The sequence below is a fragment of the Copadichromis virginalis genome, linkage group LG23 (genome assembly GCF_057382275.1).
Source record: "Copadichromis virginalis isolate Kocher_CV1m ecotype Utaka linkage group LG23, C_Virginalis_male_GT1.1, whole genome shotgun sequence".
Classification (NCBI taxonomy): domain Eukaryota; kingdom Metazoa; phylum Chordata; class Actinopteri; order Cichliformes; family Cichlidae; genus Copadichromis; species Copadichromis virginalis.
In genome coordinates, this window is record NC_140639.1 from 2406335 (window position 1) to 2433484 (window position 27150).

General features: G+C 42.4%; 1 protein-coding gene across 6 annotated transcripts in view; it reads left to right on the top strand.

Moving 5' to 3' along the window:
* cacna1ea (calcium channel, voltage-dependent, R type, alpha 1E subunit a) overlaps nucleotides 1–27150 on the top strand; it is a 117485-nt gene that overhangs the window by 76408 nt on the left and 13927 nt on the right. For 3 of the 6 annotated variants that reach the window (XM_085448725.1, XM_085448722.1, XM_085448721.1), the window contains 26 exons: nucleotides 1211–1314; nucleotides 2016–2174; nucleotides 2658–2848; nucleotides 3901–4004; nucleotides 4637–4752; nucleotides 4985–5038; nucleotides 6791–6832; nucleotides 8206–8301; nucleotides 8462–8671; nucleotides 9055–9167; nucleotides 9367–9479; nucleotides 11099–11230; nucleotides 12857–12926; nucleotides 13109–13226; nucleotides 15025–15092; nucleotides 15267–15358; nucleotides 17857–18741; nucleotides 19846–20090; nucleotides 20579–20690; nucleotides 22080–22209; nucleotides 22680–22739; nucleotides 23067–23173; nucleotides 23582–23678; nucleotides 25501–25661; nucleotides 25892–26029; nucleotides 26744–26945. In XM_085448725.1, the coding sequence (XP_085304851.1) occupies nucleotides 1211–1314; nucleotides 2016–2174; nucleotides 2658–2848; nucleotides 3901–4004; nucleotides 4637–4752; nucleotides 4985–5038; nucleotides 6791–6832; nucleotides 8206–8301; nucleotides 8462–8671; nucleotides 9055–9167; nucleotides 9367–9479; nucleotides 11099–11230; nucleotides 12857–12926; nucleotides 13109–13226; nucleotides 15025–15092; nucleotides 15267–15358; nucleotides 17857–18741; nucleotides 19846–20090; nucleotides 20579–20690; nucleotides 22080–22209; nucleotides 22680–22739; nucleotides 23067–23173; nucleotides 23582–23678; nucleotides 25501–25661; nucleotides 25892–26029; nucleotides 26744–26945 (3919 nt within the window). The remainder of the gene's footprint in view (nucleotides 1–1210; nucleotides 1315–2015; nucleotides 2175–2657; nucleotides 2849–3900; nucleotides 4005–4636; nucleotides 4753–4984; nucleotides 5039–6790; nucleotides 6833–8205; nucleotides 8302–8461; nucleotides 8672–9054; nucleotides 9168–9366; nucleotides 9480–11098; nucleotides 11231–12856; nucleotides 12927–13108; nucleotides 13227–15024; nucleotides 15093–15266; nucleotides 15359–17856; nucleotides 18742–19845; nucleotides 20091–20578; nucleotides 20691–22079; nucleotides 22210–22679; nucleotides 22740–23066; nucleotides 23174–23581; nucleotides 23679–25500; nucleotides 25662–25891; nucleotides 26030–26743; nucleotides 26946–27150) is intronic. The other 3 variants (XM_085448726.1, XM_085448727.1, XM_085448724.1) reach the window with 2 other exon arrangements.

A 27150-nucleotide genomic window follows, 5' to 3' on the forward strand; every position in this document is an offset into this window, starting at 1 on the left:
ACGGGGAGCTATTTTAATCCTTCTCTCGTCTCCTTGTCCCCCATCTCTTTATCTTTTTTCTTTCTTTTCATAATTAAATCAAATGACACTCCTTGTCTTCTAACAGTACAGACCGAACTAATTCTCACCACTCGATCACAGAAATGTAATTGGGTCTGTGATGCTGCGTTTCTAGCTGTGTGATAATCAAGTATGCAATTACCGTTGAGCAAATTACTGCACATAAAGATGATACCATAAATCACCTGTGATAATCCACCTATCAGTTTGCTTAGCTCGTCTATGTCTTTACTTTTTGGTCATAAGTACGGTCCTGAAATAAAATGCTGTATCACTCTTCCCTTAGCGAACCTATCGTCTACTCCCCTTGCACTGCTTTTCTTTTGTTTATACCTCACTTCTTCATCCTTCTCTGCCTCCCACTCTGCAGGCATCGAGGTGAAAGTGGAATAAATAAGTGCTCAGGTCGGTGGACAACGTAAAAACAGAATGAATCAGAGGTGGAGTATAATTGGGAAGGTGGTTGAATGGCAGATAGAAGGGGAGAGGAGGGAGGGAGAGGTTTAGGGATGAAGGGCAAGATATGAGGATAGAGAGAAAGGGGAAGCAGGAGGGCAGACTAATGAGAGACCAGGGGTGAGATCACCAGACACGACTTTTTTTCTTTCATGTCATTTTGAGGACTGAAGGCCACAGAGGTGTTTTTTAGAGAGAAAACAAGACAAACAAAGTGAAAATGAGACCTGTGAAGGGCTTTGTGTAGAGCATAAAAGGCTGGCGTGTTTGTAACGTGTGCGTGTCCACATGTGTGTCCGCGAGCTTCGCGTCCCTGCAGCCTGAGGGTGTCCTGCCTTCTCCTGATGGAGCTGCTTTCTTTGTTCTCCCCTAAATAGCAGTTGTCACGGCCGTCCTCCCACACAGAGGGAAAGAGCCAAAAGTCCCCCAAATAATCATTGTTGTTGTTTCTCCTCTGTGTTCTTCGCCTGCCGGAGACCCTCTCGTCATCACAGTCGCTATCTAAGCGCTGCAGCCGTCCTCCGACACTGTGCGCGCCGGCCTCGTGTTTTTATTTTTCGACACGGCTCCGCGCAGCCTACAGAGCATGAAATTGTGGTATTAATGTGCATCTGCGAAACAGTGACAGTCCTGTTCTTTCTCTTTGTCTTCTGTTTGTGTGGGTTTACACATGCACACGCGTTTGCTCGTTAAGGATCCTGGCTGCAGCAGGGGCACACATGAACATCTCAGTGGACTTGAGGACGTTGAGAGCTGTGCGAGTACTTCGACCTCTCAAGCTGGTCTCGGGCATCCCCAGTGAGTTTCACTTATACTAAATCAATGTGCCGTTGTTGTCCTTTTCATCTGGATCTATGTATGCGCAGGCTGCGTGTGATAAAGAGGATTAATGGGTAAGCTTAAGCAAGTGGCAAAATAAAAGCAACCCCGTTATTGGCAAATACTGATATTTGGTATCAGCATAAGGGTTAGCACTCAACACCCGTACAAACCCATATGGAAAAGATATATATCAATCTTATAAAGTTTGTATCTGTCTTGTGTGAAACTTGTATGAAAAGCATACAAGAGTGAAAACAGATATAAGATCCCTTGAAAAATTATATAATGAAACTTGTATGTTTTGGATACTTACTAAAACAATGTATGAAAGTAATGAGAAAGTGGCCACTTTCATGAGTAAATCATGTAAGTTTTTACTATTTCTTTTTCATATGGGAAGTTTTATTAGTTTTATTATGTTTACAAATACAAAGAGCTACATGCACACACACACAAACAACAGCAGAAGCATAACCTCCTTCTTTCAAACATAATTTATGTCAACAAATTTGCAACACTTTTCACTTTGTAGCGATTTTTCACTAAAAAGAAGTTCTAAAGGATTTTATGAGAAGCTTCAGCTGATTCATTTAAATTGTTGTGTGTGTGTGTGTGTGTGTGTGTGTGTGTGTGTGTGTGTGTGTGTGTGTGTGTGTGTGCGTGCGCTCTCCCTCCAGGTCTGCAGATAGTCTTGAAGTCTATAATGAAGGCCATGGTCCCTCTGCTACAGATCGGTCTGCTACTCTTTTTTGCGATCCTCATGTTCGCCATCATCGGTTTAGAGTTTTACAGCGGCAAACTCCACTACAGCTGCATCCCGAAGCCTGGGATCCTGGGTACAGACGCTCAGAGTTCATCTTTGAATGTCAAAGAGACGACATTGTCTCATGGATAAGTTATGTTTGTGTACAGCAGTCTCATGCATGTTTATGCACTTCTTTAGGTAGTAGCTCTGTACTCATAATCACAAATGCATACACACATGGGCACAGACACACACCATACTAGGCTGCACCTGGAGATGTGATCAAACCAAACCCTCTTCTGTGTAATTAAACCCAACAATGCAGGCTGGCACAATGGCTCATTGTACATTCATAGGTATCATTAACCTCCGAGCAGCTCCTGTCACACACGAGCTGAATGGACAGTTTGATAACACAGACATACTCGAGTATTTTGTGGTCAGATTACTAGAAAGTGGACATTGATTGGTTTAAGCGTTTCATGCTAAATCCTAAAGTGGACCAGATCCGGTTTTTCACTTTCACTTGTCTTACTGTGGGTCTGTTTTTCTCACTTTTCATCTCTCTCTTCAGAAAATGAGACTATGGACTCATCTGAGGTCGAGTTTCCGTGTGGCGTGCGTAAATGTCCCGCCAAATACACCTGCAACGATACCTGGATCGGGCCCAATGATGGCATCACGCAGTTTGACAACATCCTGTTTGCTGTACTCACCGTCTTCCAGTGTATCACCATGGAAGGATGGACCACTGTACTCTACAATGTAAGACAGCTAACATGCACGGCTCTGCCATTCATAGTATTTTGCTGGATCGCTGCAAATTATTAAAGCATAGCAGTAGTTTGTTACAATTCAGACTCCATTAACCTCAATGAACAGAAAGCAGCTTTAGCTGCAGGATGTTAATGACTGCTAAGTGGATGTTTGCGACCTCTGATGTAGTTTAGCTGCGGATGGAGAATATGGGGGAATATGTTAGTAGGAGATGATTGCAAAGAGCTACGTTGGTTTTCCTTAGTTCTCATCCTGCCATTTTAAGACCTCTGGACCTCCTGTGAGTGTTGTGAGCTGTCTCAAAAGTTTAATCTATAAATAATGACTCTAACTTCTGTTATGTGTCCCACTTACCATTATTTTTATTCAGTTAGTAATTGAATAAAAACAATGGCGAGCAGGACAGTTTGTGTTTTTCTTCAATATGAAGAACACTAAAAGAACGGATGCATGACATGCACAGCCTTTAATTGTTCATTTTTGCTTGTATGCTTTTGCTTTTATCTCAGTAAAGCAAAACGCACGCTGCTGTGCCAGGGTGCAATTTGCGGTCAGCTGCCTGCTCTTTCAGTTTTTATTGAGATGGATGGAGGCATACGATTTGCCAGACTGATTGCATTATGTCGTCTAAAGTGATGGTGAATGAGTGAGGACCGACAGAGGACAGAAAAGGATGACATCAGCGCTACTGTGCTGCTGAAAATGATCTGCGGACAGTGAAGACGTCCTGGGGTTTAAGAGAAATATGCACCTGCGCTGTGTACACAAAAACTAAAGCCACTTGAATAAACAGCAGTTGTGTTGTCATGCTTAGGTCCTGGTGCTATAAAATAAAGAAACAACGTGTTATCTAATGATGTCCAAGAGAATAACCCCCACAGATCTATGGACACAGTATCTGTATCGGTTCCTTGCCTGCAGACCTGAACCTTACACCTGTGTCTTTCTGCTGTCTTTTCCTGTGGCAGCATGGGTCATGCTCCAAGCTGTCTTGAACTAGCTAAGATTTTTATATATATATATATATATATATATTTCAGACCGACGATGCCTTGGGCCCCAGATGGAACTGGCTTTACTTCATCCCTCTAATCATCATCGGCTCCTTTTTTGTCCTGAACCTGGTGTTGGGAGTCCTCTCTGGGTAGGTCCACTGACATTTTAATCTGTCGTGGGTTCAGCCTGTTCCAACACTGATGTAAATTTAAGGGGATTTTTCTTTTTTCTTTTTTTAAATTCACTGGCTTTTTCACTTCTCGTCCTCTATCAAATAGTTGTGAGCTAGAAGAAGTGTCATCAGCAAACAGCCAAATTAAAGATTTAGAATAGAAAATGAAATTAAAATGACATCTTCCTGGTTCAAGTAAGCGTTTGGTCAGTCTACACACTACATTAGAGTTACTGTGTAGTTTGCTAACAGACGCAGGTTTAGGGCTCTGCTGTTCTACACCTGTGTTGGGCTCGTCGTTCCCTGAGATGGGCTGCAGCCATACAGCCAGCTCGGTTTGTTTGTTGATTTAAGATGACTTAGACTTGCTTTGTTCACCGATAAATAGAATTACTGACAAACTAGCTGCTGCCAACTCAAACCGTTTCACTAGGCGCTGTCTATGCAAGTTAATTAGTTTTACAGAAAGGTCAGTTCAGGATCCATTGTCATTATCTCCACAGGGAGAGAGAAGAGATTAAGTTCAAGACAACAATAGCTTTTTCTTCGAGAGGAATACTGCATCCCTGTGGCCTTTAAAAGTGTGCCTCATCTGTTTGCTTCTGCAGAGAATTCGCCAAGGAGAGAGAGAGAGTTGAAAATCGCAGAGCCTTCATGAAGCTGAGACGCCAGCAGCAGATTGAGAGGGAGCTCAACGGCTATCGGGCCTGGATCGACAGAGCAGGTGGCTTTAGTCCCAGTCACAGATGAACTTTTCCTCAATGAGAAATAAAAATAATCATTTCTTTCATCTTCTATAATCCTGTCAGTTGTGAACCATGGGAGGTATTCGATGCAACATATAAGCGTTACGTTTTGCAACAAAAACGCTGTAAATACATCACAACAGATGGCGGTAGAGCTCCTTCATGTGAACCATCAGCTGCTCAGTTCTGACCATACTTTTTTTTTTATAGAGGAAGTTATGCTTGCAGAGGAGAATAAAAATCCAGGACCTTCTGCCCTTGATGGTAAGTCAACAGGGATCTTTGTTTTTCCTGCTATTGCAGTACATCCTATCTTAGTTCATGCTGGCAGATATGCTTTAAAAAATGTATGCTATTATTTTTTGCACTGCGGATCGGCTTTAGATTGGCACACACTGTTTAAGATTCAGACATAGGAATAAGAAGTCTTTCCAGTGAAATGTATTTCTTTTCATTGTGTTTGTTCATTTTTGGCTTCTATTGTGGCTCAAGCTGATCCAGACTGTTCATTGTGATAATGACTTTATTCTTGCTTATGAATAACTCCTAATAACTTTAGTAATCCTCTGATTTTTCATTGCCAGCATCCAGTCAAAGTTTCAGTTTGTATATGTTTCGGTTTATGAATAAAATAATGACATGCTTCTTAACTGTTGCTATGCTGAGTTAGCATTTACTCAGAAAAGCATAAATATAAGAGATGGACATGGCCTCTTGATCTGAAAACCGATGACCTTTGACGTGCATTCTTTTTAAACTCATCTGATTGCAAAAAGTAGTCCGATTATATGATGCAGGATTTACAATACTGCGTTTGTGTGCGTTTGTGTAGGTATTTACCTACACAGAGTTGTTTGTGTGCGGTCCTCAAAAAACAAAAGACAGAAAGAAAACAGCATGCAGCTCACCAAGGACGATGCTGACTGGCTGACGACATCAGGGATTAGAAAACTGCTGTGGTGATTGTTTGTTACGCTCATTTCATTTAAGCTTTTCGTTTGTTGTAATTTTGCTCCACGCTGCAGCTGGCTGAAGAACCAATGACAGCACAGGCAGCAGCAGCTCACAGACTGGTTGTTTGTGACACTCCAGGCTGGTGACAGCAATCAGTAGTCAGCAAAGTTGAACTTAGGCAAATACGAACACAAACGCAGTGTTGTAAATCCTTTATCCTTAAGACAGACTCTACATTCTTGCTGTATGACCTCCTGTTATATATGGACTCAACTGCAAGTTAAAAAACGAGGCACTGCTGTATTAGCAGCGCTCCATTTGCTCGTCACGTCTGATTTAAAGAGACAAAGATGGCCTAAAACGCTCATTTTGAGGTTTCAAAACAGGACTTCAAGAATCAGTGTGTGTCCGTCTTTTATATACATGCAGTCTATGCTCAAATGTAGCTCACCAGTTTTGATGATCACCTGACTTGAGCACCATCGGCATCTGAAAATGCAAATTGCTGTAGTTAATAGCTGGTTACCAAATACCTGTAAAAATAATAATACTAATAAATTAAGTTAGTGCTCATGGTAAACATAATGCTTTGTTAAGATCAATAAGTTTGCATGCACAAAGTAAAATGAGGAAAAGGTTGGCTGAGCTTTCTTGTCAAAGCCTTAAATGATGCTGTGATGTATTATTAGATCCTGAAGAATATCAGGGGATCAGGATGTACCACAAAACATCTTTTTATGCCATTATGTCATTATGAAAATGTACCGAGCTGACTTTAGCCTTAGGCTCACATTAAATAGGTGGGAACCCATCTTTATATCTACTTCTAAGTACGCAGCACAGTGTAGAAGTTCAGGATGCTGTCGTGCATTTGTAGAAATTACTCGTATCATATCATCTGTCTCAACAATTGCCACACAGAGAGCACTGATAGTGTGAAGCTTGTCATTAGATACAGTGCCCAACGGATAGCTTAGTGCTCCTCTGACTCTGACCCTCTCAACACTACTGTGACCTTTACTCGCTGCACTAGCATTTTATTAAATGTTGATTGATTGGCAGCTCTCAGGAGGCTCCCAGAGTGGAGTACAGGTGGTGTCTATGGTGAGAACCGTTCTCTCTTCTGCACTTTGCGTAACCCACTTCTTACCCCATTTTACCACACACAAGCACAAACACACACATGTGCGGCCACTAATAAGCAGAGAAACAAACTCTTAGAGAAAGGAAAGAAAATCCTTCAAGGATGTTCTTCTACAACAGGGGTGGGCAACTCCAGGCCCGACTCTCCAGGTTTTAGATATCACCCTGGGTCAGCACACCTGAATCAAATGATTAGTTCATTCCCAGGCCTCTGGAGAACTTCAGGACATGTTGAGGAGGAAATTTAGCCATTTGAATCAGCTGTGTTGGATCAAGAACAACAAGGATCTAAAACCTGCAGGACTGGCACTTGAGGCCTGGAGTTGCCCACCCCTGTTCTACAAAGACACAGTGGTTACATTTAATTGTGCAACACTAACCTGTAGCAGAAACACACAGCGGCTGCAGCTGCTGTGATAACAATAAATGCAGATGCTCTTATAGCTTTGATTAAAAAGAAAGGTGGTGCACAGCAGTTGCCTTAGCAACCACCAGTCTCAAAATGCAGCCGTATGGATGTGTGACTCTGTCTGCTAGAGTCTGGTCTGCCATTAGAAAACACTGCTGTGTGTGTGTCTGCGTGTGTGCGTGCACGTTTGGTCAGTGGTTTATTAAAAAGTCCCCAAGCAAATATTGCCTGCAAGTAGATTCAGAAATCACAACACAGAGGAAAGGTGTGTGAAGGGGTAGGATAAGATGAAAAGGTAATCATAAACACATCCATCAGTGAAAAAGGTCAAAGCAGGCTCATCACGTCCACTTCCAGCATGTGTGCGCTGCACGCCGTGTGTGTGCTTGTGCTGTACGGGAGCACTCGGTAACGGCTCAAAAAAGAGGAATGCATGGACTGTTAAGCAGCCTCGGAGCATGGTTTGCCATGATGAAGAAGCATCCGAAGATTTGCATTCAGCTTTTTGGATCATTGCACCAACATTAAATGATCATTTTTGTCTCATTTAGCTGCAGCGTTATTGAGCTGAATTTGCCCTTTTTAGCTGAAACTTCACAGACTGTAGCTTGACATGCATTTTACTCTCACTTTGATTTCTTCTCATCATTTATTTTCATTCTTTTCATTGCATACTTGCATAATGCCTTGGTCCAACTATGGACGTTGTTTTTTTTAAATATGAGGGTGGTTATGCACAAGGCAGTTTAAGGGTGTTGTTAAGAATTCCTCTACTCAAAATATTCAGTACTATAGCAAAAAGTTAATTCTGTTTTCTGGCCACATTCACCCAGAATCAGCCTTGTGTCGCTGCCCTCAGTGTCATTTCTCAAATTTGACACGTGCAGCTTGAACAGGTTGTTTTACATTTCTGCTCTGTCTGCAGTGTTGAAGCGAGCCACCACCATCAAGAGGAGAGGCATGGATGTGGTGCGTCAAGGGCAACCAGGGGAGGAACAATATGGTGACATCTCCTCTGTGGGTGAGTGGGAGTGCGCAAAGGCTCAGACATATGGGCACAGAAAGTCAAACAACAGCAGGTGCACGCTGAGCCCTGCTGCAATTTTTCTAAGACTCAGAGTGGGAACATGCTACACTGGATCTATTCGACCGCAGTTTGTCTCCCTGTCCCCCCCCCAAAGGCATCCCCATGACCAGAACGAGTATCCGGAGCACTAAGCGAGGTCCGACGGCATATTTCCGCCGTAAGGAACGTCTCCTGCGCATCTCCATCCGCCGCATGGTGAAGACACAGACTTTCTACTGGACTGTGCTCGGCCTTGTGGCTCTCAACACACTGTGTGTAGCCATTGTTCACCATAACCAACCCTTATGGCTCTCCAACTTTCTCTGTGAGTCACAACTCATTGTGGTAGCATTTTGGAACATGAGACATGCTCAGGAAGTCAGTCATTTGTCCGGCTTGAAATCTTTCACTGTCCAGTTTTAAAAGCAAAGGTTGACTTTGCTCCAAATAATGAAAACGTACAAATCTACAACTAAGAAAAAAAGAGGCTGTAGCTAATAAAAACGACAGCTCTTCACTACAAACTTGAGTGACAGTTATAGAAAACATGAAACGACGATTCTTTGTTTTATTTACAAGAAAAGAAGCCATCAGTGTAAGTTAAATACAACCTAATCATTCAACCTAGGCATTAATTAAATCTTCTCAGTCATTGCATTCGGTGGTGGAGAGCACTGATTGACATAACTTTGTTATTTACGTTTCTAGACTATGCAGAGTTTCTGTTCCTCGCTCTGTTCCTGACTGAGATGCTCCTTAAGATGTACAGCTTGGGCCCACGTCTTTATTTCCACTCCTCCTTCAACTGCTTCGACTGCAGCGTCAGTACTCCGCCTCCCTCTATTTGTGTCTAAGAAAATTCAGATGCTTGCGTTTTTAAATTCAGTCCTCTCTCCACGTCTGTCTCTGCACCGTGTTTGCCTCTCCTCTTCATGACCGTAACATCTGTCCACTTCTCCTTTTTTGATCAATACGCTGCTCTTTATAAACTCGCTGTAACTTGCTTGCATGTCTCTTTAGGTCATTGTTGGCAGCATCTTTGAAGTGCTGTGGGGTTTCTTCAGGCCTGGCACTTCCTTTGGCATCAGCGTCCTGCGTGCACTGCGTCTGCTGAGGATCTTCAAGATCACCAAGTTAGTCCTGCAGGTTTCCTCACTCTTCACCATCTGTTGAGATTTTATATTATTTGCATTTCCCTGTTGACCAAAGACTAGCAGTATTAGTAACATGTGGGTCCCTTGTAGAGCAGGGCGATATGACCAAAAATATTTATCACGATATACATTTGAAAATTTGCGATAACGATATAACTGCCGATTTAATTGACACGAGACAAAATACTTTACAACTCCACAACTTTATTAGTGCAAAAAACCCCATCAATGTATTTTCACTTAAACAAGCAGCTGTTTTTTATGTGCATTAAAGTTATATAAAAATGTAACAGTGCAAATGCAAATTCCTCGCTGACAGTTTAACCAAAAGGCGTTTCCAGTGGAAACTGGCCGACATATCCTGAACACAACCATGTATAATATCCACAAACCTTAAAAAGAGGTTATACACACACAATATGGTAATATTATGTTGAAGCACAGTACGTATCACTCCGCGAGGCTCCGCCTACGATAGCCGTAATGCTCCAACAATCCATCAAGCGGTGCTTCGTAGCTCAGCAAAGTCGTACTGAAACATTTGACAGATTTTCGAGCGCCGTGCACATAAAATCATTTCGAGGTCAGTAAACACAACCAGAGTTCATACATAAGGCACACGGGATTATAAGGGGCTCTGTCGACTTTCAGAAAAATCAAAGGATTGATTTTAAGTGCGCCGTATTTTCCAAACAACACGGTAATAACGACGGCCCGCTAGCATGCGCTACCAAAAATAGTGCTTTGTTGTGTATCTGACGGACGAAAGCTAAACCAGTTCCACACCACTGAAGCTGCAGCATTTTTACAAACCAGTCCAGGTTCATCGTTTCATTCAACGATCTGCTTTCGCCCTCATTCTCCGTCGCTGCAATGCTTTTTCCGCCGTGTGCGTATGAAAACAAAGGCACTGCGCATGCGTGTTTTACCCATACTCTATCGCCATATTTCATTTTCTTATCGTTGCCTGACATTATACCGGTATTACCGCGAACGGTATGATATGGCCCAGCCCTAATCCCTTGTATGTTAAACTACAGAGCAAACCACCTGTTTGATAGTGTGATGTCATAGTTTCTATAATAACACTGAGCTAACAGTAGACAGATAATCCGAGTTTAGTTTCTTTACTCCACTCCATCATCATCCTTGTTAAAATGATACACCTGTATTACCCACGATGCATCTCTGTGCGCTTTCCTAATCAATCTTATCCTATATAAACTCAACACCTCTCGAGGAAGTTTTGTTTCAGGGTTTCTTTTGCATTTTGAGCCTCTAGCCTGGATGAGGAGCCTCTTAAACTGTGTGATGCTTTTTCTTTTTTCATTCAAACTGGTATTTTTCAAACCCAATCAACACTGACAAAAGAGACGACACTTGTGGTTATTTATGAAATTCAGTTTTGCAGCTTCCTCTGGAGAAACAGAGGCTTTGTTCTCATATGCTCATAATTTATTTCACATTATTTTTCATTCTCCACCAACAGCTGTAAACATATTCTTTAGATTTAAATGTTTCCCTTTAAGTTCTCGTTAATGGGGTGGTAGACCGCACAAACCTGAATCCAAAACCTGTGCTTTTTTATCTCTTTCAAGGTACTGGGCGTCTCTGAGGAACCTGGTCGTCTCTCTGATGAACTCCATGAAGTCCATCATCTCCCTCATATTCCTTCTCTTTCTCTTCATCCTTGTCTTTGCCCTCCTTGGCATGCAGCTCTTTGGTGGAAGGTAAGACTCCACATAGATTCATAGATTTGTTTAAAGTCGACCTATAAAACTTCTTCTCGTGATCTGTCATTTATATACTTTTAAAGGATAGAAGCTCATATTAAACATGGCAGGAGTTTCTAAAATCAAGCTTATTTTACAGTAATCCCTCTGAGACCAGAGATAAGCCTTCAGACTGCTTTAAACAGTCTGTTTCGGACTGTTGTTTTTTACCAATCATGGAGCTTTCTGACGTCATAGCCATTTCAATCGTCTGCTGTTGAAACCTTGTTTGTGAGGGGCGGCCAATGAGACGAAAGATGGCTTAAGGGAGAGGAAGTAGAATAGCTTGCTTCAGGCTGTGGATCAGCAGACCGGCTGCGTCATGTCCCATCAGAAGATAACAAGGATCATTTTTGAGCAGTGAATCATGCAAAGCAGCTGTGCCCGAGCTCAAGAACAAAGATATGGAGTTGAAAATGAGAATAGAACCTCTTTAAGTAAAATTCACATTTTATAGTAATTCAATTCAAGTAAATTCACGTTCACAAACATAATAATAAGGATGAAGCAGACTTCATGGTGTAGTAGATCCTTATTTACTGAACTGAGAAGACAATAAATGCAATAGATGCTCCTGTTCAGTTGTTTTTATTATACCAAGACACTGTGTGAGCTCAGTAGAGATTTAAGACTCACATTTGACACACACACACACACACACACACACACACACACACACACACACACACACACACACACACACACACACAGCTATTGTTTCTGGTTTCCCCCTGAGTCAAAGGCCCTTTGCCACAAGCTTTTTCCTCATGAAAAGCTGGCTGAGGTAGACGAGCATGTCCTTGTGATGAACTGGCCTCTAGAATTAAAACTGAGAAGACAAAAACATAAAAGTCTGTTAGCCAGACTGTCATACGTTGGATTGTCATTTGTAGACTGATTTTTATGCCTCTGCACAGGCAGCTGTTATGGAAATTTCTTTAAATTTGGCTCAAACATCCTGTCAAAATTAAGGACAGTTTAATTCCGGTTTTTGTTTTGTTTTTGCACCAAATCATAAAACCAGCCACCCAGAGGGGTTTTATATTGAAAGGTAAACAATAATTCTGAGAAAACTCCAATAGGGAGACAACCCCCTGTGAGCAAGCACTTGGCGACAGCGGGAGGGAAGAACTCCCTTTTAACAGGAAGAAACCTCCAGCAGACCAGGCTCAGGGAGGGGCGGGGTGAGGGAAGGTTTAGTGGGAGAATTATTCACTGATTGTCTCACAGTTTCACACAATGATCTAATACAGGGGTGCCCAATCCCGGTCCTCGAGAGCTACCGTCCTGCTTTTAGATGCATCCTTGTTCCCACACACCCGAATCAAATGAATGGCTTGTTATCAGGCCTTTGCCAAACATGATGGCATGCTGAAGAGGTAATCAAACCATTTGATTGAGCTGTGTTGGAGTAGGGATGCATCTAAAAGCTGCAGGATAGTAGCTCTCGAGGACTGGGATTGGGCAGCCCTGGTCTAATAGTAATGTAACATCCCAAAGGTCCAAATTAAAATTTGGGCAGACATGGGGATAAATGTATCAGTATCAGAGTACTTGATTGTAAATGTCACTTATTTTTTACAGGTTCATCTTTGAAGACTACACTCCGACAAACTTTGACACTTTCCCTGCAGCTATCATGACCGTCTTTCAGGTCTGCAAATGAACCTGCCAGTTTCTACTTTCAACACAGCTTTTACACATTTGTTTATTACTATTAATCAAAATGTATAGGAAATTTACTTTTAAGTATACATTTTGATAAATGTGGACCTAGAGGTGATTCACCAGCAAAGCTCTGCATGGCTGTGTGCTGCTGTGGGTGTGTTTTCACAGATCCTTACCGGAGAGGACTGGAACGAGGTGATGTACAACGGTATTCGCTCCCAAGGTGGAGTAAAGTCTGGCATGTGGTCTTCTGTCTACTTTATAGTTCTCACCCTTTTTGGAAACTGTATCCTTCATGCTAAAAATAACAGACAGCCTGCTGTTATTATGTAACACAGGTTTATTCTAATGTTTCTTAATTGCACCTGAAATTGTAGCCATTTTTTCCATTGTTCACTCTCCCGTTTGATCTCATTTGTAAAGCTTAACATATCGATTTGTGTTAGATTCTTGAATTCCAATTAAGAGAGTGGAAGACACTGTATACAAACAGACATGTGAAGCAGACAGATCAATAATATTGACCGTCTGCTCGATGTCCTTCATGAACTCCTTCTAGTTGTCCTTTGTCTATAGGAGGAGGAAGCTTTTTACGTTTTTGGAAATTTCTCTTTTACCAAATGGACAAAAACTACCTACAGCTAACTAGAAAGTGATTAAAAGTAAAGAACTATTATATACATAAAGAACTATATACATCATTTGGTCTCAACCAAACCTACACTCACTGGATCTTTAATTTGGAACTCCTTTCGAGTGCTGGTTTGCCCCTTTTGCCTTCAAAACTTATTTGTCTTATTTGTGACATGGATTCAACAAGGTGATAGAAAGAGGAGATTTTGCCCCGTATTGACATGATAGCGCCACACAGTTGTTGCAGATTTATTGGTAGCACATCCATAATGCAAAACTGTCCCACCATACCCCAAAAGGATCGAGATCTTAGAACTGTGGAGGTCATTTGGGCTCATTTTAATGTTCAAGAAACCAGTTTGAGATGATTTGAGCTTTGTGACATGGTGCATTAACCTACTGGAATCAGCCTCCAGTAGATGGGTACACTGTGTAAAGAGGTGGTTAGCAGCAATACTAAGGTTGGTGTTAAATGATGCTCAGTTGGTACTAATAAAGAAAATATCCACCATACCATTGCATCACCTTCCTGAGCCACTAACAGAAGGAAGGATCCATCCATGCTTTAATGTTGTTTGTGTTTTGTCCCCACCATCCAAATGTCTCAGCAGAAATCAAGACTCATCAAACCAGGAAATGTTTTTCCAATTTTCTGTTGTCCAGTTTTGGGAGCCAATGCTAAATTGTAGCCTCAATTTCCTGCTTTTAACTGACAGAAGTGGCATCTGGCGTGGTTTTTGCTGTTGTAGCCCATCTGTTTCAGTGTTCAATGCTGTGTGTTCACAGATGCACTTACCTTGGTGCATCTGGTAAGTGCACTAAGGTAAGTGCACTGGTGGTGGTCAGAGGGCCCGGTGACGCCAGTGTCCGGCAGCCTCGCCTCTGTCAGTGCGCCCCAGGGTGGCTGTGGCTACAATGTAGCTGCCATCACCAGTGTGTGAATGTGTGTGTGAATGGGTGGATGACTGGATGTGTAAAGCGCTTTGGGGTCGTTAGGGACTAGCAAAGCGCTATATAAATACAGGCCATTTGGTTGGAGCAAGTGCTTATTTGAGTAACTGCACAAAGCAATCTGGCCATTGTCCTCTGACTACTGGTATTACTGTAAGAAGGCATTTTTTCCAGATAACTGCTGCTCGCTGCATAATTTCAGGTCTTTTATTTCTTGGGACCATTCTCTGTAAACCCTTAGAGATGTTTGTGGAGGAAAATCTCAGTAGATCAGCAACTTGTAAAATCATCCAACCAACCCATCTGGCGCCAACAGTCATCCCCCATTGATGGTCATTGTTGTCAGACCTTGAACATTTTTGAACAAGGACACAATGTCGCTGTCACAGTGCTGTTGCACAGGTGCAACGTGGTTTTTATGATTTCAGTCTGCAGTACTGTGGTGCATCTGTCTCTTAACAAAGAGTTCATCTGTTAGTCCTTAACACAGGTGTAACCAGACACTTTGCTTAATGTCTTCTTGGCCATTGCTGTGGATAACCTTGCCAATGCACAAGAGCTAACAAAGGTAATAAAACATGAATAACAAAAAAGCCTCATTTAATCCAGCTCTCTTTATTAATGCTGAGTAGTTTTAAAAAGCTCCCCTCTTTCTTTTTCGCTGTCTGATTTTATTCCACTATTTACAATTACAGATGTTACAGCTGTTCATTTCCTCTTCATCTTCTCTTCTTTTGATCAGGATGAAGAGGAAGCAGAGGCAGCGTTCAACCAGAAGCATGCTCTGCAGAAGGCGAAGGAGGTTGGACCATTGTCCTCCTTCATGTCCTCAGAGTAAGTGCTGTATGCAGCCTCTCCTGCCTGACCTTCTCTCCTCCCTCTCTCTATCTCGTCCTCCCTCTTGTTCCCTTCTTCAGCCAAGAAGTGTGTCTAGTCTTCCATGTGGTGCAATAGATTTTGGCTTACTAGTAAAACTACAGAATGTAGAACAGTCAGATGTGCCGTCAGTACAAACGATGACTAAATCGAGTGTCTCTCAGTGCTGGCTCGTAAACGTTAAACATCACTTAGAGGTTGTCGAGTGAATCGGTTCTAGGTGCTGTCCCACTCCAGACTTATTGGTACGTGTCCACTGAAAGGTCTGCTATCTATCCTCTGCCTGACCGCTGCTCTGTAATTTGCTCCTAATTGAAGTCTATGTCTCCATGGTTACTGGCTCCACTCTGGGGTGGGAGGTGCTGACATAGTTGTTATGGAAACAGGAGTACTTAGGATCCAAATTAAGGGTGGTGTGTCCGTTACAGTAATACACGCCTGTGCCTCTGCAAAGCAGATGTTTTCACTGGAAAATGTTATTAATAAAATGATGTGACCTTATTTTCTCAGTGTCCAGGTCTCCAGCTTTCAGAATAGATGCTTTTGTTTTTTGTCCTTGGGAACTGATTGAACATTGCTTTGACATAGTTGGTGGAAGTGCATGTGCATGAACACAGGTGGGGACCTCCTGCTCTGTACGCACGCTGTGTATTGAGAACCAAGCGGTTTGTTGCATGGGCATGAAGAAGACTCTATGGGAACACAGAATATTAACATAAATTACTTTATTTATTCTGTCTCTGTCTTTCATTCTTGAGACCTTGCCCTTTTTGTTAAAGGTTCTTGATGAAGAAAACAAAGATTAAAACAAAACAGAAGAAAATTGCTGAGTATTAACTTCACTTGAACCAGACGAGGGTCCGGGTTCTTATCAGAGCCCGTAGAGCAGACTGGGAGGGTCAACTTGACAGAGGACACTTTGAACTTTAAGGGTTTCGGGTCTCATCTCTGATGTCAGCAGTGAAACTGTAGCAGTGCCTGCCCCTGCTAGCCCCGAAGAAAGTTTTTGCATGGCAGCATTTCCTAAGTTAAAGTGCAAGACGCTGCACGTCGGAGGTTGATTATTGTCTCATCTTGGGAAACGCATGCTTCTGGTCAGCATGATCAAAGAAAAACAGAAAGATATGCACGCACACTCACCCAGAATGGAACATTTTGGTGTGTGCTCAGTTTTTCTTTCAGCGGGAAGTCTTTAATCCCGCTCTCAAACACTCCTCAGTATTTTCAAGCTAATATTTAGAAGCTCGGCACTTGAATTCCCCCGTTAGCTCTACTAGCATGAATGCTAATCTGTGAGTGCTCTGAAGTGGCAGTCGTGTTCAGAGCTGCATCCCAATGTGCTGGTTTTGTTCAAAGGGTGTCTGGAAATGTACTCTTTGTCTGCTGACGGAGCCCATCTCTGTGTTTTCTACCTGTCCTCATACCGTAGCTCAGAATGTGTAACATTTCAGTCTACTCAAGATGTCTTTTTTATCTATGTTGTGCTTATTGTTTTAATGTTTATTAATGTTGTTTAATTGTTTCTGATACTGTTACCATCTTGTTTGTCAATGTGCTGCTTGGCTTCAGCGGAGACACACACCAAAGCATCTGGAATCCCTTTAATCTCATTCAGAATATTTTTTTCAAAGCAATGTGGGAATAAACGTGGCATTAATATTTCATTTTATTTATGTGTGCAGAATTCAGAAAATAGTTTCTTCCCTCCAGCTATGAATAATAAATTCACAGCAGCTGGTAAATGGCACGAACAGCCTGGATAGTTGTTTTCACGGCCGCGTCTTTGTGTGCGGCGCCAGTTTGCTGTGTGTCTCCTGGCCTGTTTTGTCTCTGCTTACAAAGCACTAATGTCTTGTTTTCAACCAATCGCTCATTGATAACACGGATCACACAAGAGTCCACGCTCCAGTAAGTAACGCTGTCTGTTCAACTCTCTGAATCTCTCACTCATAGACTCATCCTGTGTGGTGTTCTGTCCGTGCTCTGTCCTGTACCTTCCGACTCTCCAGCATCATTTGAAGCTACATTTCTTTCTAAGACTTATTCCACTGACATCATTTTGCATCTTAGCATTTTTGTTTTTCAAGTCGCACGACAATTCCTGGCTTATTTTTTCACCCAACATCTTCATCGAAAAACAAAAAAGTTGCTTCATGTTGGATGAAGTTTCTCTTTGTAACTGGTAAATCACTCGAACATCAACCCCAAGCACTTGCGGTGTGCTGTGATGTTAATGTGATGTACATGTTTTGACTGCAAACGTACATTTCATAAATCAAAAATTAAAAAATGAAGTTTCAATCAAATCAAATCACCCATGACAGACTTAGATCTATACATTACGACGCTAAAATAAAACCATTTCAGCACGAAAGCTTAAAGAAACCTTATTTTAAACCTGCTTAATGCTTTCTGTCTACGTATGCTGACATCGTACCTCGTTTTCCTTTTTCCAGGGGAAGCCGCAGGAGGCGGCCCTATCTGTACAGGAAACGAGCCATTCACCGCAGCAGGCCTACCTATGCCTGCTCCCTGGAGGAGGCCCATGGCAGTGTCAGGGAGGGCCGCCCACCCCCACCACTCAACCCCTCTAACTCTTTCATGTCCAGGAGAGAGAGAGGAAAGAGGATGACCATGTCAGTGTGGGAGCAGAGGACCAGCCAGCTGCGGAGACACCGCCAGATGTCCAGCCGAGAGATCCTGTTCAGTAGCCCCACCGAAGAGAAAGACGGTCCTCCTGCCTCGAGCCAGGCTCACGTACGTCCACTTTCGCTGCACCGCAAGGCCGTGCAAACACCGTCAGGGAGTATAAAGCATCTGACAGATCCCCTAGCCTCCCCAGCCAAGACCCAGCCTTCAGGCTCCTCCATATCTGTGGATGTACCACTGGATGCAGCTCTGTCTGGTGACATACCCGAATCAGTGGAGCCAGAATCAGCGGATCCCACTGATTCTGTGTTCAGGAACATACCAGAGGCGCCTGATTCAGTGCCCATCCCGCAGAGCAAAAACCTGGATGTTAATCAGAGTCACAAACACGTCAGTGAGCGTCACAGCCCCAGATTGAATGGTGAGCGTCAACACAGGGCAGTAAAGAAGTTCAGACCTCCAGATAATGGGGAGGCACTGACTCCAGACATGGGAGGTCGTGGTGGAAACGGGGGCAGTAAGGACTTGTATCACTATGACCATCAGACCAGGACCAGAAGTCAGGGGTCTTCTCCTGCAAACGGAGGCCAGGCGGCGAGCTGCTCTGTCGTCGGGGACAAGAAGAGTAACCCTGGGAAAGCAGAAGACTCTAAAAACAAAGAAGGAGACGTCTCCAAGCATGAGGAGAGCAGGTGAGACACACAAACAAGTCGTTTTAGTAGCTGAGGTTATTTGGCAGATAAAGTTTAAGGGCGATGGAGTGAAGAAATGGAAAGGGAGAATGCCATCCCAGCAGAGGGCCCAGGTTGGATACATCCCAGGAGATCACATTTTAATCCCAATACTTAATTATGTGACTTGGAAAAAGTGTAGCAACATGTTGTACAATGGAGAAAAAACACAACTTCTAATAAGATATTAAATAAGGGGCAGGGATAGCTCAGTAGGTAAAGTGGTCGCCCCATGATCGGAAGGTCGGCGGTTCGAATCCACTTAACGGCTACCCTGAGGTACCCCTGAGCAAGGTACCGTCCCTACACACTGCTCCCCGGGCGCCTGCTTAGTGGGCTGCCCACTGCTTCACTGAGTGAATGGGTCAAATGCAGAGAAAAACAAGTAATTTCCCCATGGGGATCAATAAAGTATCCATTATTATTATTATCATTATTATTAAGATAACAAATTAATAGCTTTTTTCGTTCATGCACCTTTGACCATTTTAATGAAATTCAAACCTAATTTAATCTAATATTAGTTTTCAAAAGATAAATCTAACGTTTCTGCGAGGAATCATTGACCGAAGTGTGCGTGGATTTGCAGTTGTTTGAACTAGCATGCCACAGCTTAAGGTCCTTTCATCAACCATTCATTGGCACCTGTACATAAAATTATCTCCCTATTCTCCATCCATGTCAGCAGAGCTGACAAACGATCTGGCAAACAAGACGCAAGAGACGATCTAATCTGTCATGGTTTTTGGTCATTTCATGCCACGTCAGAGATGTTGAAAGGACCGAGGTCAACATTTCACACTTGGCTTTAAACTGCTCTTTTAATTGATCTCAGTATGTTTCCTTTAAGTCTTCATTTGTAAAACTCTCATTTGTGTGACCAGTGACTGAACTGTACTACTCTAATCTCTTCTTATGTCTTTTATACTCAAACTTTTATTTCTTCTCCAGCTTTGGAGTCGATAGATTCGCCACCCAGCAGCAGCTGTCCTGCTGCGAGCGTGTCACAGCAGGACAGCTGCTGCTCACATCTGTCCAGTAACGTGTTCCTCTCTCCATCTCCAGACCGAGTGATAAGAGTGCAGAAGGGGACAGCGCTCCAGCAGATAACCAGAGCCACACTGGTGATCAGTGTCCCCAGAAGCAAGAAGAACCTCCTCAGTCTTCGGAGCCGCCTGCGCCTGCTGTCCCAGAGGACAACAAAGAAGAAACAGAGATGCAGCAGGAACGGGATAAATCTCAGCTGAGCTCCAGCGTGATCGTCGAAGTGCCCAATGTGCAGTCATCTCTCGAGCTCTCCACAATCAAAGGTAATGGACCAAATGTAGATTTGTGATTTTCAGGTAATTTCTTGTTTTCTCTAATGGCTTGTGACGAGGCTGCTCGTATTTGCAGCCTCGTCTGAAAGCTCATCAGTGATCGTTTACGTGGGACTGGTTTCCATTCTCACAGGTGGATGATCTGCAGCTATTATAAACTCAAAAAAGCATTTTTGAAATGTTCTAGTAAAGCTCTGAGTAAGGATGCAGTTATAGGGACGTGCTTGATCTCATATCTATCACACTTAATTTACATTGTAGCCTCCAGAGATAACGCATTCTAGGAAACAGTGAGTCATGTCATCACCTAAGCCGGGCCCCACAGTTCACGGCTTACCGCTGCTAGACTTCATCACCTCTCTTTTCTGGTTAAAAGTCGCCACAGAAAACTTTCAGTGTTTAGGTTGGCTTTCTGAGGCTAATGCTGTCCTAGTGGGCAGACTGTGATAAAAACAGAATCTCCTTCTGACCTCCTGCAGTCAACAGTAAGGACCCTGAACAGTGTAAGTTAGAGAAGGAGGAATCAGAAGAGACGAAGCCGGCCAACTCTGTGATCCCAGACAGTATGTTCATCTTCAAACCTGACAACCCGTAAGTTGCTGTCTCTTACATGGACTATTGTATCATGTCTGTGTGACGGGGAATAATAGTGCAGTAGGACTGCAGAGAGTTTGATTAGAAGGTCAATTGCACTCTCGTGTTTCAGAGTCTCCTCTAGTTGCCAGACAACCTCACAGTAAGTAATGCCTGGATTATCTGGGCTTGAACCCATTGGGTTTCAAGCAGCTAACTCTCAAAATACTCTGTTAAATTAACGGTGCATTCAAGTGCACCTTGTAAACCCAAAAGCCAATAATTAAATGGAGAAATAAGTAGTTTAATATGGCTTTAAGTGTCAGTGGTTTTATAAATCTGGCATTTTCTCAGTCTTAAATGAAGATCAAGGGGTTTGTTTTTGAGGTTTCAGTCTTTAAAAGCAAACAATCCATTAAATTAAACAGCTAACAGCTGCAGAATATTCATGCATTCAGGCTGTGAATGTGAAAAACACATGATTGCTGTCAGCGTAGCATGAGTAGAATAATTCATGACATTTTGCAAAAACTGGTGGTCCAGTCAAATGTAGCGACACACTTGGATTTAACCCTTTAAAGTCAAAGTGTTTGATTCATGAGTTTTAGTACATTTTTGAGATTTCTGTGTTATGTTTTGTTTTGTTTTTTCGGACAAAAAGCAAAATAAGCAAAACTAAAAATTGCAAAAAGGCCAACAATATGATAAACATTTAAAATCATTTATGCAAATTAACATTTTCTCTAAATTATTTCGTGGTTCAGGCTTTAAAGGGTTAAATCCACTTAGCTGTTTGTTTCGTTACCTGTGCCACTTAACTTCAATATTTAATATGAGATCATCTTAAAATGCAACAACACAAAATGCTGTCTGTAAATATTCCTGTGCAACTGTTGCTAACACAACGCTCTGCAGTGTGTCACCCTTTAATACCTGTGGCATTTACTGAGATCAGCTCTGTGACGTGTTATGCATCGTCATGAAATGACAGTCAGAAACATTTCTTCAGAGACGCCTTTCAGAGCGAAGTTTTCTAGCTGTGAGATGTCGCAGACAGCAAACTGAGGAAGAAGCTGCAGCTCTCACTCTTGTGTTCTGATAAAGATGATCAGGCACTCAACAGAAATGTTTCTCAGATGTGTCATGACTCTAAATCCTCTTAATTTATCTTTTATTTAGTTGCTTTTCAGTCTGAAACAGCACAGCTTGGTGACATGAGGAGAAGTTGGAACCGAATGGGATATTTGTTTGAAATGAACAAAAAAGAAAACAAAATGTAGATTTTTTTTAAATTCTCCATTTTCATATGAATTTGTAATCCTTTCATATTAGTGTATAAACTGTGGCTAAACGTTTAGTCTTCTTCTTTGCCTGTGCCTTACGTGGTCTCCACTCTGCTCTCTCCAGTGTGCGTCGAGCGTGTCATTATGTGGTGAACCTCAGGTACTTTGAGATGTCCATCCTTCTGGTCATTGCTGCTAGTAGTATCGCACTGGCTGCTGAGGACCCTGTAGCCACCTCGTCGCACTGGAATAAGGTTTGTGTTCACACTAATGTACGAATCACCTGTCTGAGGCAGGTGTTGCACGATTGTCTCAGTGGAGGATCCAGTCTTTCTGCTTTTTTAATCACTCTCATCCTGAGATACGAGTTCGATCACGCTTTATCAGCACTGTGGGTTTCTCAGCTCCCCTCAGGTAAGCAGATTAAATATCATTAAGAACAGAAGGGAAAAAATCCTTAAACTGTTTTGCAAAAGGCCGCTTGATGGGGGGGGCAATTATATCTGATGAGTGTGGCAAATGAGGTCTGAAACACACTGAGCCTGGTTATTCACTGGAGGAGCGGGGCTAATCCTGTGCTGCATTAATGTCATTTGAGGGGACTTTTTCCTGCTAAGCGACTATCAGGAAGCATATGAAAGAAAAAACATTGTGAAATTGTTTTCTGCGCCCTTTGTGTGTCATCTCGGATATTTCTAAAGCGTCTCTGGCTGTGACTTTACAGGTTCTGCGCTATTTTGACTACGTGTTCACTGGAGTCTTCACGTTTGAAATGATAATAAAGGTGAGTTATTATGAAAAAATGTCAGAAGAAATGCTGCTGAATCATGTAAATGTATCTAATGGGTTTAAATTCAAAGACATCCTGTGGTTTAGCTGGATGAGTTCAGCAACAGACAGAACAAACACAGAAAAACGGTTTCTTATGAAAACATATCTGACTACCAAAGAAGTTGAAGTAACCAGTTTTATGTTAGAATTACGACCCTCTGCTGTGTTTCAGCCTTGAAGTAACAAACATGGATTTATTGCAGCAAGTTGAGGGCTGTAATCTTTCCTCGCTGACTCATTATCACCTCTAACTCGCCGCCTGGCTCTGTGCTGTCTCCAGATGATTGATCAGGGTCTGCTCCTCCACGATGGCTCCTACTTCAGAGACCTGTGGAACATGCTCGACTTCGTCGTGGTGGTGGGAGCGCTGGTGGCCTTCGCCCTCACGTCAGTCACGTGATTTATTTTTATTAGTCTCATGAGCTAATCATATGTCTTAACACAAAAGTGTCTCTAAATCAACTGTAAGTTATCTTTTGCATCACAGTCTGTTCCATTTCCTTTATGGGTTTGTAACTGTTGTTATAAATGTCCCTCTCTCCTGCTTTAACTGTCTGTGGATGATGCCTCTGTGGGATTGACCAGCAGCAATGTGATGGGGTAAAAGACTAAGAAAAGTCCTCTCTTATGAAAAATACTAACTTTAAATGTAGTCATTTAAATTTCTGCAGAATGCCAAATTAGTAAAACGTGTTATACATGTTGTGACATGTTGTTGTGGGTTAAAGGTGAAAAAGAAGAAGAAGAGGCCAAAATGGGGCATTAACGATGTTCACGCTGTGTGTTTCTGTACAGAAATAACAAAGGACGGGATATCAAAACCATCAAATCTCTGAGGGTGTTGCGCGTCCTCAGACCACTGAAGACCATCAAGAGGCTTCCTAAACTAAAGGTGTGAAATGCTTTTGACTGTAGTTGGCTTATTTGTCTGTTTTGGTTTTGATGAGGCAGTTCATTAAAAATATATATACTCTTATACCAAAGAGAAATCAAATTAAATAAAAATTTAAAAGACAGAATTTAAATTTGGTAAAAATGTTGACAGTCACATACATTTGTATGTCAGAGCTCAAGCATGAACTTGCACGTTGCTTCAGGTTTAGAGTTTCCTTTGTTTCCTGTTATGTCAGTTCACTTTTATTTATGTAGCACTAAATCCCAACAACAGTTACGTCGTGGTAAGACCCGACGATAACACGGAGAACGTTTATGCCTGCGTTTATTCACATTAGTGTTATGCAGCTGTGACAGCGTACTTATGTGCCGCCACCAGTGTTTTAGCTAGCAAAGCAGCATGGCCGATGTGGAGTGAAGACACGCTAATGACAACGCGTACAGCCAGTGGCGATGTGAGCAGGACAGACGGAACAATTGACGGGAAAAGTGTGGACTTCAAACTAAATACCAGCTTTTATAAAACGAGAGTTATTATTCATTATGTTTTTTATTGTGTTTTTTTTCTGAATAGTGTCGTTGTTGTTTTTTACCACGGGAAGAAAGCGCTCTGCCTGTGAGTTTAAAAAAACAACCCCACCCTTTCCTATTGGTGGAAAAATATCCCATGTCAACCAATCAGAAAATGACATGGCGACGTAGCATTTGGTTGTTTAGGAAGAGCGAAAGAGAGAGAGTTTTGAGATGTTAGAGATTTGTGACGTTTAGCGTGCTTGGAGTCTACAGTCAGTGTGTTGTGTAGCAGACAGTTTTGCTGTGTGTGTCAGAACAATGAGGTGACTGCTGAATGTGCTGCCAAAAAGCTACTAAAGGCAGATTACAATGTAAATACTGTCTCCAGGTTAAAAACAGGTGGAGTGATACACCTGCTGCTGTCGGGCCTGCAGGTATCAGGCTCCTCCGAGTGGCACAAATAATTTGTGTGGCATCCTATTTGATGCACAACAGCTGATTGTTCTGTAAATAGTTATTTAAAAAAAACGCATTGACTGCATTTTTAGATAAATAGCTGCAAATAACTTTGTTGTTTGCAAAATTCAGTTACTTTTTTTAAACTAGTAACTATAATTAATTACTTTTTCAAAATGGCTTGCCCAACATTGGTCATTATATACTGTATTTTGCAGACAAAGAGTTACAGGACTCTCTCCCAGACCACAGCAGGAACTTCACGCAGAGCTTTATAAAAACATGTTGAGTGTGTTTTCAAAATTGCAATTCAACTTATTTTACTTCCAGTAGTGCCAACATGCTACAGGTCATGAACAAGATTTTTCATTGTTAAGTGAGTTATAGCACTTAATTAAAAGTACTATAACAGAAATGCTGTAATTTGATTATTTTAATAAACCATGCAACTTGGATGGATTTGATGCTGGCGTGACCACAGTGCATGCACACGTCTGCTGCTGCTGCAGTGGTCCTGAGCTCAGGGAGTTTTTGCTCTGACACATGAGGAATTAGAGGGAACCTTGCACATGAGGGTCTGTTCTGTGTTTTTCTTATAACTGTTTGTTGCAAACCAGAGAGAACAGAAACCAAATGAACAGACAGACAAGAGTAATAAAGCATGAGCAGCAAACTGTGAGCACTTAAGCGTGGAGACCCGTTCTAACTGATCAGATCTCCATCAGAAAGCCTGGAGAAGTATTGCTCAGCACCACTGTAAAAATAGCGAGGTGGTCTGGCTTCCTGGAAGCAAAATATAAAGAAGCGGGGACTGGCCATGGTTGATCAGTATCCGTGTTCCTCTCTTCCAGGCGGTGTTTGACTGCGTAGTGACGTCTCTGAAGAACGTCTTCAACATCTTAATCGTCTACAAGCTTTTTATGTTCATCTTTGCCGTCATCGCTGTTCAACTCTTCAAGGGGAAGTTTTTCTACTGCACCGATAGTTCGAAGGACACAGAGAAAGACTGCCAGTAATGCTCTCTTATATCTCTACATTTTATACATTAAATTGTAACTTGAGGAGAATGCGGTTAATAAGCCTGAATGTGTAAGCGTGATGGTATGAACGTCTGTGTGTTGAGTTGGGTGTGGTTGAAGTTGAGGCTGAGGGTGGGAGGTGAAGCAGGGGGCAAAGGGAAACCAAGACCAGTGACGACAATGACAAAAACAACCTCACCACGATGGTTGTATGTTCCTTCAGGGGTTACTATATTGACTACGGGAAAGACAAGAAAGAGGTGAAGAGAAGAGAGTGGAAGAGGCATGAGTTCCACTACGACAACGTCATCTGGGCGCTCCTTACTCTCTTCACGGTTTCCACTGGAGAGGGATGGCCTCAGTGAGTTAACTTTAGATATTCGTGCCAATTTCAGCTTTCTTTCATTGGAGCCTTGTTTAATTTTATGTGCATTTATAACAATTTAACATCTGGCTTGTCCTCTGGTTCCAGTGTGACCTTTCATGAAGGAAATTTATTAGATGTGATTCATTCAAGAACTATATTGCAATTTTTTAATCTCAGGCTACAGATTAAACGGGGCTCGTGGGTTTGCACTGTCCCAGCCCTTCTTAATTGGCAGTTGCCAGGAAATAAACCTCTGGAAATGATTTCCTCAGCCACTTAGGAAATTGGTATTTGCTCTCCATCCTGGCGAACAAATTCTTAAAAACAATTTCAGAAGAAAAAGCTGCTGCAACACATGATCTAATAATGTTCAGAAAGAGAAAGTTTCCTGCACAGAGTAACGCTTTCTGGCACAACTTCACTACTTCCAGGAGGCACGGAGAAGAAGGCTGAAGCTCCAGCAGCGCTTCTAGACTTTGTTGTTTTTGCTTGAGCAGCATTTTGGTCTGCAGCCTTCATCAGGGGCGTCACCGATGACAAAACGCTCTTTACACTACAGGCGTTGCTGGAGCTTCTTCAAAATTTCCTCCACACACCGTCCTAGGACCGATATGAAGGCTGATATAAAGGCTGTTTGGTTCTTGTCGGTCATGGTTTGATTAGCATCTATATCAGCATTGGTTTAGCATTGCACCGCTGCTTTCCCAGGGTTCTGCAGCACTCTGTGGATGTGACAGAAGAGGACAGAGGTCCGAGCCACGGCAACAGGATGGAGATGTCGATCTTCTACGTCATCTACTTTGTCGTCTTCCCGTTCTTTTTCGTCAACATTTTTGTGGCTCTCATCATCATCACCTTCCAGGAGCAGGGAGATAAGATGATGGAGGAGTGCAGCCTGGAGAAGAATGAGGTGATGACATGCAGGAATCAGTATTGGTACAATCTAGTGAAATTAAATATGCTAGTTAGGATGCTGCTCGCAGCTCTTCTTGGCAGTCAATAATGTTAAAGATCAGACATGGAAAAGCCCCATCAATCAAAAATACAGCACACAATTCATTCTCTTAGAGTCAGCGAGTCTTTTGCTTTTGTCTAATCAGAATTTCCTCACATTT